Source organism: Cyprinus carpio, chromosome B19 (assembly GCF_018340385.1).
Source record: "Cyprinus carpio isolate SPL01 chromosome B19, ASM1834038v1, whole genome shotgun sequence".
NCBI classification, from domain to species: Eukaryota; Metazoa; Chordata; class Actinopteri; order Cypriniformes; family Cyprinidae; genus Cyprinus; species Cyprinus carpio.
In genome coordinates, this window is record NC_056615.1 from 2,371,077 (window position 1) to 2,391,618 (window position 20,542).

General features: G+C 40.5%; 1 protein-coding gene across 1 annotated transcript in view; it reads left to right on the top strand.

Moving 5' to 3' along the window:
• The window catches only part of LOC109072744 (forkhead box protein O6-like), a 29,774-nt gene extending 16,881 nt beyond the window's left edge, over nucleotides 1-12,893 (top strand). Inside the window, exon 2 of the mRNA XM_019088949.2 lies at nucleotides 10,806-12,893. Within this exon, the coding sequence (XP_018944494.2) occupies nucleotides 10,806-12,476 (1,671 nt within the window). The 3' untranslated portion in view covers nucleotides 12,477-12,893. The remainder of the gene's footprint in view (nucleotides 1-10,805) is intronic.
• The last annotated feature ends 7,649 nt before the right edge of the window (nucleotides 12,894-20,542 follow it).

A 20,542-nucleotide genomic window follows, 5' to 3' on the forward strand; every position in this document is an offset into this window, starting at 1 on the left:
CCAACCTTGTGCTTGTTAACGCAATGCTCTACCACTTGAGCTACAGGAACACAAATTTAACCATTACCTTACCAACTATTAATAAGCAGCAAATCCAGAGTTAATTGAGAATTGGGCCTTAAAATAAAATGTGACCAGATAAATTTATTTATAATCCAGATTATAATATTAATACATATTTTTCATCCTTTATTATATTTTAAGTATCAAATACATTTGGTTATATTTGTGCTTAACTCAAGAAGAAAAACATTGCCAGTGGGGTAAGCAAAATAATTCTTCATATCTTATGCAATTTTGCTTCTCATGTGAATTTATCTTGCTTTGAGGCTGTTCAGATACTTTTATGGAAAACAAGAAATTAATATATATATATATATATATTTTAAAACGTGTACAATTATTCAGTATTATTTTATGTTGTTCTATCACAGCAAAGTTTGTGTCACAACAAGAGGTGTGCATCTGTGCACAGGACCCAGGTGTAAGACAGTTCTTCTGAGTCTGTGCGATCTCCCACAGGTGTCTGTTCTCTCCACCTGTTGTGAGAAAGCTTAGCTAGGGATCGTCATCATTTCAGGCTGACGCTGCTCTTAGCGCTGCCCCAATCTGGGCCGCGTGCCACGCGACGACCGGGCAAACGTATGCCAGGGGGCGGCTGTGCCCTGCTCCGCGATGGTGAAGAGCTGGCTTTCATGCCCCGAAGGTCTGGTCAGCTCTGGCATGCAGGGCGGATTTTCCGATCCCCTGCACCGCTCTCAGATGCTCCTTAATCTGCCGGCTCTATTTTTAAACCTCCCTCCCCTCTTTTTGCTCTATCCGTCCATCCTTCACTTCCTCCCACTCTCCCTCCCTCCCTCAGGCTCTCCCCGTTCCCAGGGAACTTGGCCCGGCTCACCCAGCAGCTCCAATTAGAGCTCGGTCCAAGGGGATGGAGCGCACTAGCTGGCTGCTCCCACCTACAGGCCCCCAGGGGCCCCGGCTTCTTTTCGTGCCCAGTCTACCTCTCTCAGGTTAGGCAAGATCTCCAGACGCGGCCCCTCCCTTCCGTCCCGGTCCCTCTGGTGGGTGGGCATTCCACAGGGAAGTCAGCGGCCTTCTGTCGCCAAAGCGTTGGCTGTAGTGATGCTCTGTTTTCAGGATACGAATGCTGGGCTTCCATCGTTAACAATGTCTAGTTTAGTTAATTTGTCGATTTGAAGACAAAACATTAAAAGTTCAGCCAAAAAAAAACAAAAAAAAATGCTGTTTACTCACCCTTATGTCATCCTTAACTCAAATGTTCTTGTTTTTTGCTGGACCACCAACATTTTCAAGGCATCTCAACATTGTATGGAAAACAGTGACGGAAAATCTCCACTGCAGCTTTCAAATGTCATTTTCTATATTCAAACAGATGCATCACGTTTAGTTATAACATGCAACAACTGGTGGGGTTTTGGGAGTAATGTTGTCAGACTTTGTGTGGCAGGTCAATTTTAGCTGAAGATTATGAACAACAATGAATAACGACTTAAATTTCGGTCTGTTCCTCACACATATCTATTGTATGATAAAGAAAGACTTCTTTGAATAAGTGCCATATCAAGTGGCTCATCCAGGGGCATTTGTGGGGGGGGGGATATAACCCCCCAATAACCAAAACTAGCAAGTACAACCCCCCTCCCAATATTTATACCATGGTCAGTGGAAACCTCAAATTATTTAAATCATGCCTTCTGTGTTTTTTTAAGCGTTAACTTCACATACGTACTGAACAGAGCAGTTATCAGCACAATATGACTGAAGAGCTGTTCATGAGTGGCGCGTGGATCACCGTATACTCTGCACGTGTTTCCCAGTGCTCAAAAAGTGTGATAAGATTTGCTTGAGCCATTCCTATCGCGAAGCTGATGGTCAAATATGTGATCAATTTGATTCATTTCGAGAAACAGTATCTAAAAAAGACAAACTAAAAAGAGAAAACAGTCTTGAACCACCACTAACATATCTTAAAATCTTTTTAATCTACTCATGACCACCTTTACTAGAATTTATCACATTTTATTGTAAGCTTATTAATTGTGTACAGTTTAGTCTAACTTATTGTAGAATTAGAATTTTTCCTATACATTTTTAATACAACTGTGGCATTGTTTCTTCATAGCAAATGTTATATTGATTAATTAAAGAAAAAAGTCATTATTGGCCTGGTAATGATTAAAAGGCTAGTCTTATTATAACAAATACTACATTAAGAACTTTGGTACCTTCAGATATTCCAAAAGATGGCATAGATTAAATCATTAAGAGCCTGATGAACTGTTAAGGAGTAAGAAATAAACAATATCAATATAAGAAAATGTTAAGGTTGACTTCCCATGGCATGCTCTATTAGAATATTCTGTCAAACTATAACCTATAAGTGCCTAAATAATATAAAATGCTTCACACACACACACACACACACACACACACACACATATATATATATATATGTATATATCCTATGTAACCAAGTAATTGTTAACTATGATGTTACTTTATTGCACAAACTTTAAATAGATGGTAGCACAAAAGACCATTTCACAAAAATAAACATATAAGCAAACAAACAAATAAATAAATAAACCTTATGAGTGAGCATGACACAGGACTCTACTAAAACATTTCACACTTCAACCTCCCCAATGTTCAAACCAAAACTACGCCCTTTTTTTTTAGCCAATAGCGTTTTGTTTGCATCGCAGCATTTGACAGCTTGTGACTGCCACAGCCATAATTTCAGTAATACAGTTTGAAAAATATGTAATATATGCTGGTGCATGGCACCGGTGTTATCTCTTCTCCTCATCATTGCTGTTTATAATGCTGAGGATGTCTAACCATTTGCAATGTTTAATCTCCTGCATCACGGTTTAAAATACAACATTCAGGTGGGTTTGATATGTTTTGTGGTCCATGCCGACTCATGCATATGATCTGCTCTGCGATATTGTGTCTCTGGACCAGAGCACACTGTGTGCACTACGGTAGTTTAGGTCAGTCGTTCCCAACCACGTCCCCCCAACACTGCAGGTTTTCCATATCTCCATAATCAAACACACCTGATTCAGATCATCAGCTCCTTAGGAGAGACTCCAAGACCTGAAATGGGTGTGTCTGACAAAGGAGAGATGCAAAATGTGCAGTGTTGGGGGGTGAGCGTGATTTACAACATGTTCCTGGATCAACATCCTTGTTGATCCAGTAACAACATTCCAATTAACCAATCAGAATTTAGGAATAACTTTTCAGGAAATATCTGTTTTAGGCTTATGATTGGGGTTAGGTGCTTCTACACCCTTGTTAATCAGCTATTATTTCACACTGTTATTAGGAATAAATTAATGGTAAGGTTAGGTTTTGGGGTAGGTATTGGGTTAAGTCTATATTTTTGGACAGTAATGTTGATCCAGGAACATGTCTTACTTGGCAAAATCACGGCGACCGTGTTGGGGGGCCTACAGGAATGAAGTTGGGAACCACTGGTTTAGGTGACACTGGCATGGAGACAGACATTATTCACCCCAATGGAAAGCATGTTTAAACTCTCTAAATCACTCCCTATCCCATATGTAGTGCAATATGTGCCCTTCACCATACATAATATAATTAAATATATAAACAATTTTTCAGGTGCAGCTTTAGTGTATTTTAAGGTATAAGGGGAAGGACGCTTTAGATTCTAGAGAGCATTTGATTGGTTAGAAAACCTGAACCTGAGTGCAGAATGATCATCAAAATTGTTGATTCATATTGGCTGAAGTCAAGTCAAGTCAGAAATGGAGAAAAAAAACTTGGAAAGTGAAAGACTAAGTTTTGAGTGCTTATATCTTCTAAACGTGAATTTTGTCAATGTTTTAGCTTACACTAGGTATCATACACTTGTCAACTTTGTAAATAGTTACAGAAGAAAAACTGGGAATCATATGTACACTAAACGACTGAAGATCACACACTACCACACTTTCAGGTTGTTCCAATCACAACAAACTCATGCAGAAACATATGCCCTGTTGCAAGGAGACACATGACAAATGAAAACAATGTGTTTTTTTTTTGTTTTGTTTTTTTAAATCGGCTCAAAATAGCAAAAATGTTTCATATCCCCTGACTAGATGGAATCAAAGTCCAAATCTAAAAAATGGACTCTGTGTTCATCATTCACCTTGTGATTTTCTTAAACTCAAATTTGTCCAGACTGTAAATAGGAACACATTCTTGGTAAATGTTGTGTAGTGTATTCCAGCGTTTAGTCGTATGATGTAATTGTATGGTGTTTTGTAACAGACGTGGCTGGAACAACATGGCTGCCTTAACTTTGAGTCATCCAAGAGAACATGTTTTACTTAACAAATGAATACATAAAACACATCCTGTATTAACCAGAAATAACACTGTTAGCAAACATCCGTTAGCATCATTATCATGTATTAGGACTGTTCGATCCTATAATTTCATATCGCTCCATCTATCACATTGCCAACACCTGTCGCTGCTCTCCACCTTTCGCATTAATCGCCTGTGAGTTCTTTCTTTTTCCCCAAACAGCCGAGCACCGCCTGTGACATCACTCACAGGAAGTGCATCTTTAGCGTTGGCTAATTTCCATCGATTGCCTCCAGACAGGCTTAGCAGACGCGCCCTGTTCCCACACAGAACTCTCATTTAAAGTCTCCTCGCCTGCAGGAGTCCTCTCTCGCTCTCTCCCTCTCGCACAATGAACGCAGTCAGCGCTTTTATCTCCTACCCCACTTGTGCTTATTATCAAATAAATGCGAGGTAGAGAGATACCCATTGACAGTAGCATGCATAATGACTGCTGGCTGTGTGAAATGGATTAATAAATAATGGGTGAACGCGGCTGAAAACAGCTTTTCCACTCCTGCGAGTGCACGAGAATGCTCGACAGAACAATCCCCCAACACACGAGCCGTGCGTTCCGGACCGCGTCGAATGGAACACTGGGCAGAATGTAAAACAGAACGCTGCCTGGAATACTCAGAGGAGTCTGCTCAGTAAATTAGAATGCTCTTTAAAATGAGAAACAGATCGCTTGGCAAATGCTATCTGGAATAGTTCTCTAAAACTTCCAGGTAGATAGCGTCTTAAACGCTGTCTTTTATTTCTACTGAAGTGCTACCGTAGCTTTGGCCTTTTGTGCTGCTCAGAAACTGAATGAAATCTTGCATAAAAAATGAGTCGTGATCCTCCCAAATCCCATTCATTGCCCATAGTAAAGTTGATCCAAGGGCACTAATCCAAGGCCTACATTGATGAATAGTGGACTGAAACACTGTATCATAGCATCATTTGATTAAAGCTCCTTTCTGGATCCACTCAATGGATCATATTTTGGGTATTCATCAATAGGTGCTTTTGGGAAAAGATGATCTGACTAGAGAGCTAATCAGGTCACAGGTCACATCTGTCTTTTTCAGATTTGTTTGATACTGTGACATCTTTGTACACCCTTCAATATATCTGATTCCCTGCATACAATCACAAATTTTCCCTGATTTCAAAACAAACCACTGTGGTAATGAATGTGTCGAAAACCTTGCTTTCTCGCTGTATGAAATTTTATTTTTGGTGTGTCAGGGCAATTGTTAAGGCAGAACTTTCCAAGTAAAAGCAGCCCTTTTTATGGCTTGCTGTGGGCAGATGTGCCTAACACAAAAACAAGAGGGCGGAGGCGACCAATGGCGCCAGGCGGTCAAATACATAGGTAATGATCTTGGTTCATAAACCTCAATTTGACAAAATGTACCAAGCTACGTATTAGCATAAATTATAAAAGATGGTAAGATTGTGAGCAGTTTCATTTAGTTGCTCCATTCCACAAATAGGCTACAAGTATAAACATTTTATCAGTTGTTTAATTATTTTATTAATGACCACAGCATTGCAAGTAACAAAGTTCGAATTTAGCCTAGTAGTAGTTGGTATTTAGTTATTAATGAGCCAAAGTGGAATGTGCAATTTTTTAAAGGAAGCATGAGAACCCTGAAACTCTAACCTTAATGAAACTCTCATAATTTTTCCATCTTGATCTCACTGCAGATTATTACACCCATCATTGCTCTTCCTCTACACACCTTCTGCCTGGCCAACATATGATCCCTTCAATCCCTCTTACTTTGTTGCGTTCCAGGGGTTATAGTCAGCTAAGGGGCCACCAGATTTAACCAGGATTATCTCTAGATTTCTCTGAATTATGCAGGCTGGAGTGGGATTAAACCTGATTGCCAGATTGAGTTTGTTTTTTTCATTGAGCACACTGTTTCTGTTAAGAATCTCAGCCTTCATGTGTATGTTTGACTAGCAGGGTGTTTAAAAATCTTGTGTTTAAAATGCTAACCGGTCAGTTTTGGCCACTAGTGGATGTTCCTCATCTGTATCCAGTATCTAGTTGTATCAGGTGGCAGTAAGCTTCACTGTCTGCCTTTTTCCCATTGGTAGTCGTTGAACTTTGTTGCATCGACAACATGCTGTTGCTTACTTTATATTGCCAACTATCTTTGACAATAAATACAATATTTATTGTCTTCGTCAGACTGTAAATCAAGAAGTTGTAATGTCTAAATGACATGTGCCTGATCACTCTACATCTCAAACTTGCAGAAGACAAAAATCCTTTACTGGTGAAAGTATAAGTATTTTATTATATACTATAATAAACTATAATAAAATTGGGATTGGCAAAAAAAAAAAAAAAACATCTTTGTCAGAATACACCAATAATGTTGACCTAATAATTGTGTTGTTTCTGCCAGCACTAATCAGTTAATACTGTTATACATCATATTTCATAGAGAGGTCATCATTACTGCAGCATTAGACTGGGACTTTATGTAAGCTTTGATAAGAGAGTGTGAGTTAATAGTTGTTGATTTAACCAGAAGAGTATCTGTGAGAGCCAAAGCAGGTCACAAGCAGACGGCTACATGGCTGGCCAGCAAATGACTCAGAGGCAGAAGAGCTTGAAGGTGTCTGGGTCAAATTCCGAACCACAGACCTGCTATTTATAATGCTCACCACAGGCCACACCACCACAGCAATTGTGACTTCATGAATAATCTGCTTTCATCAAACACCCAGCACTCTACCTCTTCCCCCGTCTTAAGGAAGGCACTAAGGGCAAAGAGCGGATCTTTTCAGAGACTAAACGACGACTCATGGCCTTTCAAGTCTGAGGGTTGTCATGTTTTAAAAATGCAAGCTTTCTACAACAAGCTCATGTGCAGACGGCTGTTTGGTGAGCTGAGCTGCGGAGTGGCGGGGTGCTGGTAGCTACTGTGAAGTCATGCAGCCTATAGTTGACTTGCTAATCACTGTTCCTCTGAGACAGCTCAAGCGACGGTGTGACTGCCAATGATTGAAGCTCTCTAGCGAGTTGGGCAAGTCGTCTGACTGTCAGAGATGAAAGGATGTTTGCAGTTTACCTGCAGCATCAAACGGCATCTGCCTCACTTCCCCCCACTTCTCGCACATAGCTCCTCTCTTCCCGTTTCCACAGTAGTCATGGTTACCCCCGCAACAGAGCGTGCTTGCCGGAGCCGTCAGGGCGTCGTGCTCAGATCACCTCGTGCAGGTCGTTTCGGCACGCAGTTCCCACTCGTGACACTGTGCTTCAATTTGGCTTTGATTAAGTCAGCCTGGGAAGCATCTGGCTCTTTCACCAGCACGGGGGCTTGCGTAATTTGGCAGAATAACCGAAAGAGAATAAAACCCCCTACCTGGGGGTCGAGGGGACGTAAATACATCTTGCTTATCCAATTTCTCACCGCTCTGAATGGGAACGCAGCAAAATGCAGCAAATCTGCCACTGGTGTTGGGGGAAGAATTAGCCCCTCAAGTGTGAGGTGACACTGAAACAGCACGCTCTCCGAGATTAGCCTGCTTTACAGTCGATATCCAGCTGTAGTGTAAATTTTGCCAAGGTAATTGGCTCTTTTCAGTGACTCATATCTGACCACTCGTGTGAGCGGTAATAGTTCTCAGAATCACTACGGAAAACGAGAGGCTGCTTTCCGTAAGGGGTTGCAATGGGGGATTATGGAGTATAGATGGGCTGATAGATGCACTTGAAGCATAATTGTATTGTGGATGATTGAGGGACAGGAAGTAGATTTGTTTTGTCTTATTTGCATTTTTTTGTCTTCAGTCAGAGCAGGTGAATGAAATTAGTAGTGTGATTTTTGCCGGGATGGAGTGCGAGCGAAAAGAGAGTGATAAACAGATTCAGAACATAGGGAAAGAGATGAATGAGTGAGAGAACGAGAGAATCTGAGTGAAGGAGGGTGTGAAGAGGCTATGCAGCTTTGAGAGAGAGACGGTGTGTGTTTGTAGGGTGTGGAGCTTGCACTACATTATTGTTGCTGTGTACACATATCAACACATTATATGCATTGTTGGTAATGTTGTAAATTTGACAGACAGACAATAAAAAGCAAAAGGGAGGGAAACTGAGATCAGTTAAGATGATCAGTTGAAACTCTGATTGTGTACCATGCCAAGAAGGGAGAACTATGAACATTGTCCCAAGCCCTGGGATTAGGGCCCTCTATGATTAAAACTTTCGCCTCTGTGGGAGAGGGGACCAAACATAAATATTTTGTCCTGGGTCCTGGATTTTAGCATACTGTGACAAGAGCATGCAACAGGGAGAAGCAGATTGAGGGATTTCTCCCCTGAAACCCTTTTGCTTGCAAGAATGGATAGGAACAAACTGTCCTAGTCTTTCTTATGTTTCGATGCTGTACTGTCTCAGAGTAGTTGGCCTCATTCTTTTTGTTTGTATTTCTTTCTTATGATGACTTGTAGCCATTCTCTGTTAAAAAAAAAAAAAATAGCTTAAATTTTTCTAAGGAATACTTTTCAACATCAGTAGACACTAACCAATTTTTTTTTTTTTTTAATTGCAACAGATTTTTATAATATATAAAATTAGTCAGTAAATATCTTGTTGGTTTGAATTATTTCTGCATTGTACATATGGAGGTAATGAATAAATACTTCAAACATGCTATTGAGAATCTTTACACTGAGGTAATTAAGCTATAAGGTATGCAAGACCTTGCTATAGTGTGAAATATAAAGTTCATTGTTTGGCAAGATGCACAGAGGAATGTTTAGCAAAAAGCTTTTGCTGTGACTTTATTTAATATATAGTACAGCCTTGAGCTTTTATAATAAAAATTAATGTAATTTAATTAAAAACATATTTTGTTGAATCCGGCAGACATATTAATGTGAAATAACTGAGGTTCTGTGAGTTCTGTGCAGTAGTATACACAATAGCTACTGTATGTGAACAGGTGTTTCATGTCATACTTGCTCTAGTGCACAGCTGGAACAATGTATTGACCAATTCACATTCGAGACTATAACTATCATTAACATTCTTGAATCCATTGTTGTTGTACACCAATGAAAGAGATGCATTTCTCTGCTGCATCTGTACCACTGAATCCTTTTCTCTCTCTCTCTCTCTCTCTCTCTCTTTCTGGTTTCCTTTGTCTGGTGCTCCTCCAGGATTTCTAGTGTGCCAAAATCACGCCTCTCTCTTGCTTTCTCGTCTCACTCTCTGGCTTTCCCTCATATTTCCCCAAGACTGCAATCGATAGAGGCGTCTGTGATCAGGTTGCCACGTGTGATTCATTTGGGTAACCTTGACTACAGTTTGATGTGCGTGTGGACTTGGCTTGGCTAGCTGCAGCGTGAGTCAGAGAAAGCGTGTGCCATGCAGGAGCTGGTCTGCTTACAGTATTGATTTGCCTGAGCAGCCAAGAGGGGTTTCATCTCTTCCTACAATGAGTGCCGCGAACTGCTTTAGAATTTTTTTAGGAACTTTCATAATTCTTCTGAGATTAGCACCCTCAGTAGTTTTATTTTGAATATCTGTGTATTTGAATCACACTTGCTTGATACACAATAGGGGCTTTTGCACCAGAGGAACCTTTCATTGTTACTAGAACTAATGGTGGAAGCACCCGCTTTATGGCGTGTTCGCATCGCAGGAACTAGGAATGGTTTTAGTTCTAGGAACTCTGTTTGGGGGAACTAAATTAGCTCCTACTTTAGAGTAGGGTCTAAAACAGTTCTATAGGAACTTCCAGTGATATAAGTGTACGCTAACTGGCCGAACGCGTACAAAACACTGGCTACCCGGCATTTTTGAAAAGCCATGTAAAACGCCGCTGTCGGCCCCTTCAAAGTTCCTGCTGCCGGTGCGAATGCAACCAGGAAAACGGCCCGAGGGAGAATTGGTTCTCTAGGAACCACCCTGCTGGCTAGTTCCTAGAACTACCTGGTGCGAAAGCCCCTAATACTTCTAAATCCACATTTTTGTATATATACCTTGTATACACTGAAAATTTCTTAGAATAATCCTTGTAATATACCATAGTTCAGGGGTCTTCAGCAGGGGGCATCCATCAATTACTGTCTGAAAAAAAAGTTAAACAATTTGAGTGTACAACTATGTATGTCATCAATGATTATTTGGACACTGTACTGTATTGTAATAAAGTACTTAAATATATTAATATGTTTTTTTAAGTACATTATTATGAGTCAGGCCTAATGTAATACTCAGTTTTATGAATATGTAATAGGGGTCCTTGCTGAGTCTCTCTCATCTACCAAGGGACCTTGGCCTGAAAAAGCATGTTTAAATATCTTTATTTTCTACCTAAGATTAAGACACACAGATTAGTGAATCTCAATTCAAAATCACTAATTCCTTTGTCTTATTTCTTCCTGTTTTCTCCTTGCCACAGAACTCCATCAGACACAACCTCTCCCTACATACCCGCTTCATCCGTGTTCAAAATGAGGGAACAGGAAAAAGTTCCTGGTGGATGCTTAACCCAGAGGGTGGAAAGATGGGCAAAGGGCCACGAAGACGAGCTGTATCCATGGACAATGGCACTAAATACCTGAAGAGCCGAGGCCGGGTCAGCCGGAAGAGAGCAGGAGCTGTGGGAATGGGCAGAGAGCTTGGAGGACCTGGAATACAGGGATCGCCAGAACATGGAAGCCCAGCTAGTAAGGGAGTAATGGGAGTTGGGGGTGAAGAGTTTGATGCGTGGACAGACCTCCACTCCAGAACAAGCTCCTCTGCGTCAACATTAAGTGGATGTTTGTCTCCAATTCTGGCTGAGACAGAACCTGATGAACCAGAGGAAGGAGGACTTTCCTGCTCAGCCTCCCCAAGACTCTACCCTAGCCCCACCAGCACAAGATCTCCAGCCCTGGGAACAGGGGGACACTGTCCATCTGTTGAGCTCCCGCACTTAGCTGATCTAACTGGAGCCATCAGCTTGGAAGAGGGCTACTCCCAGCCTCTACCACTTAAGCGCAATGGCTATCACTATGGCCCTGGACCAAAAGGAGAGACCTCCTACTGTGGAACGGTTTATGGCCAGCCAACCATGGGCATGCTTAGGCATCATACGCCTATGCAGACGATACAGGAAAACAAGCCTACCAGCTTCCAGCGTGCTCTTAGGGCATACTCAGAGAACAATGCCCTTGAAAGTCTGCTTGCTGGAGGGCCACAATACTGTGGTAAGGACATAGTTGTGGGGCAAGGACCAGCATCCCATTCCCTTATGTCACAATCTAGCAGCGTCGTGCACTCTCACGGCCACAATCAGAGCCAGAATCACAATCATAACCCAGAGCATGGCCACAATCGCAGTTCCAGTCAGAGTCTTCACAACGGCCATGGAGTAACCCACGAGCAAAACCCAAGCCATCATCACAATCCCAATCAAGCTCATAACCCAAGTCTTGACTTCAATCATCACAAACACCACCGTGGCCATGACTACGTTCAATCTCATGACCACAAACTCAATGCTAGTCCCAATCCTAACCATATGCACAATCACCTGCAACACAACAACTCCAGACAACCAGACCTTTCTCCCAGGGTGAACAATGACATGTTGCAACCCTACAACCACAAATCACCCAGCCTTTATGGCTCACGTGCTCACCTCCCTTCTACTGCCCTGCCTCCTAACCCTGCCAGTGTCTTGGACGTACCCCAAGACCCTTGTCGCCTGGCTTCAGCCCCGCACCCTCGCCATCAATCCTACCCAGGTTCCCACCTCCACCAGGGCATGACAGAACCCTGGCTGGGGTATTACCACCACACATCACAGAATTCTAATTACAACTGCAACCACCAAGTTAACCATCACCAGGATCTTCATAACCGGTTGCAGTCTGAGTTGGAACTGGATGTGCATCAGGGCAGTCTGGATTGCGACGTGGAATCCATCCTCCTGAGCGACTTCATGGACTCAACAGAGGGAATGGACTTTAACTTTGACGGGTCGCTATCACAGGGTGTTGGCATGGGAATGGGTTTGGGAATGGGAATGGGTTTTTTTGCAGGACCTCAGCAATCACACAACAGCCAGAGCTGGGTGCCTGGGTGAACCGTGGGGGCATTGAGGACCTACATATAGGCAAGCGTTCAACCATACAGCCTTCTGAAGGGCAGTAGGTCAAGTTGGGAACTCACATGAACGAACTGACCAAGATTCCCTTTTGCTGATGTCAGATTCTGGACTCATGATTATCCCTTGCCCCATCTCCATACCCACCTCCCCCTTTTGTTGCATTTTCCCTGCTGTGGAATAATGTCATACTGCCCTAACTGTCCTTTCTGTGGTTCATGTCCTTCAGTCTGAGCTCAATTCATCAACTCCATGTCTTTCTGGGCAAAAGCTCTGAAGCACTTTACATCGCCATCCATTCCGATGCTGTAACGACCACCCCGCAACCTGGGAGGAATCACATTGTCCGCTGGCCTGGGTTTAATGTATGCAAACGACTTTGTTATCCTTCCTGAACAAAAAAAGTAAATAAATAATTAAGCGTTGGTGTTGTTTTACTAAACATGAGTACAGGATTGAGCAGTTGCTATAGCTGTCTGAGTGTCTGTGCTGTCATTTGTGTATTTGTCAGTGTGTGCGGGTGTGTGAGTGTTTGAGTGTGGAGCTGCTTTTCTTTGGTACATGTACGCACCTCCTCCCAAGTAGGTCCCTTTATTGTGGGCCAGGACAGTCATCCATCAGACACACTCTATTGATATTCAGCATATCCTTTTTAATCTCCAAAGTAATGCACCGGCTATGCATCACTGTTGCAAATAGAATGTGATGCTCAGAGAGCGTAGGGCTGTTTTTCCCCCGGACACACAACGGCTTAATGTGTTTTGGCGAAAGTGATGATTAAAGTCACTCTGCAGTAAGTGGGGGGCAGGGGGAGGGGGTATTAGAAGAAGGTAGGGAGGGCAGAGATAGAGAGATAGAGGGGGAAAAGGAGAAATGCAAATATTATCACTATGCCCCCTTCCTCTCCATTCTGTGAATTTATAAAGCTTTCCCTGTAATGAAATAAGGAACGATCCAACACTACCGCACATCCTGTGCAGGGCTCTTTCCTGGTTCACCTCGGCCTATCTACTCTGTGGCAGCCTTACTCTGTGTTTAACCAATGGACTGGCTTTATTTTGGCTACATTAGCATTCTTTATTATTTTGCCTATGCAGCGTTACCCTAGGTTATCAATGATGGTTAATTAATCAAATTAAAAATTTTGTCAACCCCTATTAACTGTGTTAATGTGATACAGATCTGGAATTTGGAAAATTATCCTTAACAAGTTAAAGCTTGACTAACCTGACTAACTAATTGATGGTAGTGCTACCTCAAGGTTGCAAAAGGAAAGGTGTCATCTCATATCAGGTTTTACAGAATGACTATTCCACCATTTTCCAGAGCCTTTGTGTCCTACACTAGTGAACTGCATGTTGATTAATTCAGTCAGCAAGCAAAAAATTGGTGCTATCTTCTCTGTGCAGACTTCCCCTATCATGTTGCCCTTATCCAGTGATCTCCCAGACTCAAGTAATTAAGTGCAAGTGTACTGTATATTTTCTCATTCTGGATGCTGCATAACACCAAGGATTCAAATAGAAAGCCTCCTCTAATTATGACATGGTTTGGAAACATATGGGGCACGTTTATGCACACATCATAGATACCAGTTGTCTTAACCTATTATGGCCACTAGATAGGGGTGGACGAAGTAATGGAAACACCACATGGAAAATGAGCTTCACTTTGAAGCAATTAAATCACCATCGACTGCAATTACAAAGGAGAGTTTATTAGGCTGATTGCCAATTACAAAACATGTCAGGTGTAAAAAAAGGTCTGACAGTTAGCACTTTGATATGAGAGGTTTCAAAGCAACGTGAGGTGACTAACAGGCTTTTAAAGCCGAATAGTTTGTATGTGAATTGCTGGAGCATCCATGTCAAATATTGCTAAATTATTTATTTGTCAAGGGAGACGGGATCAAAAATAATGATAGCATTTGCCAAACAGTAAAAATACATGGGCAAAGATAAACAGAAGTCACAACTCAGTGCACTCTGACAATCAAAAACATATAACGTACAGCATCAAAAATCATAGGCTATATGAATCAGTATTTCTCTTACCAAGTCTTCACAAAAGGCATATTCTAGTATCAGACAGCAAAAGCACCATTCACTTGTGATGTCCCATAATTACAGGATTATAATATCTCTGTGCACACTACTAAACAAATGCAAGAGTAATTTCATGGCTGCCAGGATAAAGTCACCTTCCATGGCCAATCACTAAATCCGAACATCTTTGAATTTTTATGTAAATTTCTGGAACACAAAGAGTAGATTTGGAGAGGTTTGTTCCTTTACCATTCCAACAAGAATGTGTTGTGAAGGAACTCTTATTAATTCCTATTTATATGCTGTTTGGTGTTTCAGGTTATTTTGTCCACTCTTTGTATCATTACTTGCTTTTGTCTACCATTATCAATGTTCCATAAAGTGCATCCCCATCCCCCACACTCTTTTATTTTTTTAAATATATGTTACCAGGTGCTTTCTCGGAGGCTGAAATTGTCCAGAGATACATGACTTGGATGCAGCTTTTTGTTCTGCTTAAATTTTGATGAGGAAAAACGTACATGGAGAGAGAAATGGAGAGTGCAGTTAAAAAAGATAAAGGAAGCTGACAGAGAGTGAGTTGAAAAGGACAGCACTAGGTTGCTTGAAAGAAGAAGAAGAAAAAAAAGCTCTCAGATAGAGATGGTGTGTGTTTTGTGCATGAGAGACAGAGTCTGTCAGAGAAGCTACTCTCAGCAGAGCTGTTTGAATCAGGACAAATGTCAAGTGGCTCTCTACAGTGTTTTTCACACGGCCCGATCAGACAGCCATCCCTCTTTCTCACTGTCTCTCTTTCCTGCCAAGGACAATGAGCCCTGTCTTCATCCGCTTTCATTCCCATCTTTATGTTTTTTCGAGGTGGCCAGGAATCTGTTGTTATCCAACTGTGATTTTGATTGCTGGCCTACGCCTGCTTCAGAGCTCAGCTTCATGTGTGTGTGTGTGTGTGTGTGTGCGTGTGTGTGTGTGTGTGTGTGGCACAGTGACGTACCTGAAATGATATGAAAATGAACTGAAATTGTGCCCTGGTATTTACTATGCCTGGCTATCAATAATATAATATAGACAGTTTATATTTATTGGGTATAAGGACGGGCTTGTGGATGACAGTTTGGAGCTCCTGTATCCCATTCATCTATATTACAAGATCATGATTCTATTGCAGTTCATTTCTGTTACATGCTGTACAAAAATCTGTATTGAGAAAATTGTATAATATTTTTTGACAAGCAAATATCAGTTTTATTTCTTTTTTTTAAATGATGTATCTGCTCATCTTGTGGCCTGTAAAATAAAACAAAAGAGAAGTTGAAAATCTTGAAAGCCTTTTTCTGTCAATGTGTGTAAAGAATATTTTTGATGCTTCAATCGATATGGTTCAGACAACAATGCATTTAAATGCACTTACTTCAGTATTCTGAAATACTAAATAAGGAAAAAGAGTACTTAAAAGGGGAGCACTTGCCTTATAGAAAAGCATTTTAGAGAAAAACATCTGAGAAACATCTGAGACAAGCTAAATATTAAATAAACCCCATAAATAATAATTCAATTAAGTCTCCAGAGCTATGAAAGCATGACCCCTGAGCAATAAATGTTTCCTTTGGGATGGCACAGAGGTCAATGAGAATAATACTCATTATGCGTGTTACCATGTGTGTCATGAGAATCTCATATGGTTTCAACAGGAAAGGCAGTTCATACTGAGAATCAGCATTCTAAGACCTAGTGAGCTGCTGTGAACTGCTGCCTTGATTTGAAATGCCTTAAATAGACAGCAACTCTTCACACAAATCGCAAAGTTTGACATTATCATGTTGCTAAGCTTACAACGGTATTCTATAATCAGCAAAACAAATATTGTGGAGAATAATACACATTCAATACTGAATATAAAATACATTTATTTAGAATTTACATTGTTCGCAACTCTGCCATCACTAAATTTCGTAATTCATTCTAGCATTGCCTTATCCGTAAAATATACATGCAATGCTGCCTTTGAATTTTACTAATGAGACATAATTATTCTGCCTACCTTTTTTTGGACAGCAGTCATATCGGAAGCACATTTATGATGTAGGCAGTTCAGTAGGTTTTGGAACATAATGTGTATGCATTAATGTAAAAGTGCATCATTTGCTATGCATGTGTGTGTGTGTGTGTGTGTGTGTGAGAGAGAGAGAGAGAGAGATAAGGCTCGTTAACACCCCTGATGCTGTTCCACAGCTGTCCTTGTCCCTGTGGAAGCAGTCTCACTGAGGGAATGCTGGCATCTGCAGTGCCATACTGTTCCACATCTTTCTCTGAGATTCACACACACACACAAACACACATACACACTGCTGCTCGTCTAATTGACTCCGCTCATCTCTGGCTCTGCCTCGCCTCCACAGGCGACTGTGCGTGAGCGAGAAACGGACAACTGAGTCGTGAGAGAAAAAAGAGAGAGAGAGAGAGAAAAAGAGAAGGAAACGGTACTGGAAACACATGCTCACTCTGAACATGACTCCTCCCCTCTTCCCTAGGGAAAATGATAACCATAAAAACAGATTATTTTAATTTAGTTTTAAAGGAATATTCTGTCATCATTTACTTACACCATTAACCTCTTGTTTTTCCAAACCTGTTTGACTTTTTATTTCATGCAAAAGCTCTAAATCAATCTCCTAACACTGTCTGTCAAGCTCCAAATAAAACCCACATTTTCTTGCTTTCTTTCTTTTCTTTCTTTTTTTTTAATAAAGGTGTCTAGATATCTTGTTCACTATATCTTAAGTGTTCTTAAATCAGGCTACAGCTTTGTGTGAGAATCAGACTGGAATTTACGCTTTCATACAAATGATCTTCTTTTCTGCTAAAGCTCTTACATTTTCAGATTCAAAAACAGTTCAAATTTTAAAAAATAAAATCCCCTCACACAAAAGCCTCTGAACCAGTATGATTTTAGTATTAGTTTTGATTAATATTTTAAACTAGATTTTATTTTTATGTTTTCTGGTTTTATTACAATTTTAGTTAATGTTCGTTATATATTTTTGACATTTTGTTTTAGTTTTGTTGTTGTTGTTGTTTTTAAATATGCCTATATAGTTTTTATAAATTGTTATTTCAGTTTTAGTTTTTGTTATTAGTACACCAAGTTAAAACTAAATGAAAATGAGAAATGTTGCCTCAGAAACTAGCAGAAACAATTTTATTTTAATAACACTGCTCTCAACACTCAAAATATTATTCTATTCTATTCTATTCTATTCTATTCTATTCTATTCTATTCTATTCTTACATATAAGATCCATATAGACTACTGCTTTCACAGTGCTTCATGATTTATTTATTTTTTTAAACCTTTTTTTTTTTGGAGGGGGGGGGGGTGGGGGGGATGGGTTGTCACTATGAACTGTTGTATACTATTACATACATGTATTTAGCAGACACTTTTATCCAAAGCATCTTACAAAGAAACAAATCAATTCATCAAAGAGCCAACAACCTTTCCAGTATTAGGATAAAAAATAAAAGGTGTGAAGATTCTTCAGAAATTCTCTATTTGAGTTCCAAGGGGGAAATAACAGTTTTGGAACAAGATGGGGTAGGTAATAATAATAATAATAATAATAATAATAATAATAATAATAATAATAAATAACATAATTTGTCATTTTAGGCAAACTAATCATTTAAACGTGCATCCCTATAGGATCAACTGTCTGGAAAATGGATGGTTGGATGATTTTTACCATTCCAAATATCAGGTAAATTTTACATCTGAATATTAAGCAAGAAAAAAACAAAAAAAATCAGCATTGTGCTCAAACTCACATGTGAGGCTTTATTACAGACCTCTGTCTCCACGTGCTCTCTAAGTATCAAGCACAGCCATTAACGGCAGACAATAGAGGCTTCCGGATTCACGGGCCCTTTTCATCCCTGAGAGCAGGATTTGTCAAAACAGCATGTGTTATTGAACCCGGGTTTCTCACCATGCTCAATGCAAATGAGAGCAGCCTGATTTATTCCCAGTGTTTGATGGATTTATTCTGACAGAGAAAGTGACAGCGTTGTGACAGCCATGCCCCCCCACCCCCCAACCGTTTCTATTTCAATTCTTATTCTATAATGCATTCTATTCCGAAATTCTTTCTCAGCTCTCAGGGCTTTTTCTCAGCATTGTGGTGTAGAAAGGGCTGCATTATTCATGATCATAATATTCACTGTCATTTCATATACCACCTCTGATTTGCATTCAACTCCATCCCCATGCTCTTTGATAACTGCCAAGACTTCGTAAATTTGGTGAGGAATAAGCTGATATGTCTTTTCAATGACTTCATTTGTGGTTCATGATGTACACACCATGAAGTTATATGGACTTGTTGAAATAGTGTTTAATTTAGCGTGGCACATAAGCCTTGAATTACATTTGACCGAGTGGAGGGTTGTTTTAATACTGAAGCGTCATTCACACCGGGAGCGATTTGCAGTGGCAAAGCAACCAGAAATGGTAAATCATTAAATGCTGTTTTACTCTAGATGCCTTTAAAAGAGATACCAAAGATGATTATAACCAACGTCCATCACATACAGTATGCAGACAGATATCTAAAAGTCTTTTCTTTTTCCTCTTTTCACTAATGTTTGGATATTAAAACTGAATAAAACTTTGATGAGACATGTTTTCTGGTTTGGTCAGGTAACGTTCGACGTACACCCTATTCGCGAGAGTACAGAATTCAGTCAGGGAGAGTGTGCACTGAACATACCGACGAATAATCTGAATGCCTCCAATTGGCCATTGCATTCATAAGATCAACAGAATTGTGTGTGATTGGTTATAATGTGCAATGTTGTAAAAACGTGTAAAAAGACATTTGATGCAGCATAACCAGATCAAAATATTGAGCCCAGTCTCATGAAAATGCATATAAATAGTATGCCAAATAAAAACGAAAACTTGTGGTATTGATATGCAAAAATGGACTTTGGCGTGCATATGATACGCATGTGTTTGGCGTGCATATAATAAGCAGTTTTCGTGTGCATATGATACTAAATTTGTTATCGTGCATATGATACGCAGGTTTCGTGTACGTATGATACGCATCTACCCCACAACCCTAAACCTACCCAACGCGTAGCTTATGCACGCCAAATATGCATGCATGTGCATGCCTGTTGAGATGTTTAAAAAGGTGTTTTTTTTTTATCTTATGTAACTAGAATCATGATATTTGCATTTAAATGGTGGCATTTTTTGCGCACTTCATACCAGCTACAGGTTTAACAGGTTAAACAGAGCACATCTAATATGGTAAACAGAAGCTTAACCGTGTATGATTGACACACAAGAACAAACTTCATTGGTTCTTTGCAGAAGCGCAAGCGTATTTGCACAATACTGTGTTTGCTTGATCACTGATTTACAAACAACATAACATTTCAAAGTCCTGACTAATGCTTCTATTAGCGTTTAAATAAAATAGATGAGATGAGTAGTTGACAACAGTGAAAGCTCAACTATTCTCTGACATAGCAAATACACCTATCCTCGGGCCTGCAGAGTACAGTAATGCTGAACTCCTGCTCTTCCTGTAGGCCGCTGGACTGTCTGCTATGATAATGATGATGATGGGTTGAAGGTGATAATAGCTGCTGTCTGCGTGAATTCTCCAGGGTCGTGCTATGATGGATAACATCGGAGGTGTTTCGTAACATGCCGGACGTGGGTGGAGGTCATCCCTGCTGCACTGATATTGCTATGCAGGATCAAAAAAAAAATCATGTGGGTGCCTTAACTAGTGTATAACGAATGCATTTTTGTATCAGTTTGGCGATTGAGAATAGCTGTGTGTGAGGGGTGTGTGGTCCCCCGCTGGCTGGGGTCCCGGCTGTTTGAAGCACGTTGCCCGCAGCGCTGGTTTTGATCAGCGCTGGATCTGCGAGATCAGAAAGTGGATCAGGAGCTCCCAGGGGAGTGTCATTTACACGTGCCTCCTACCG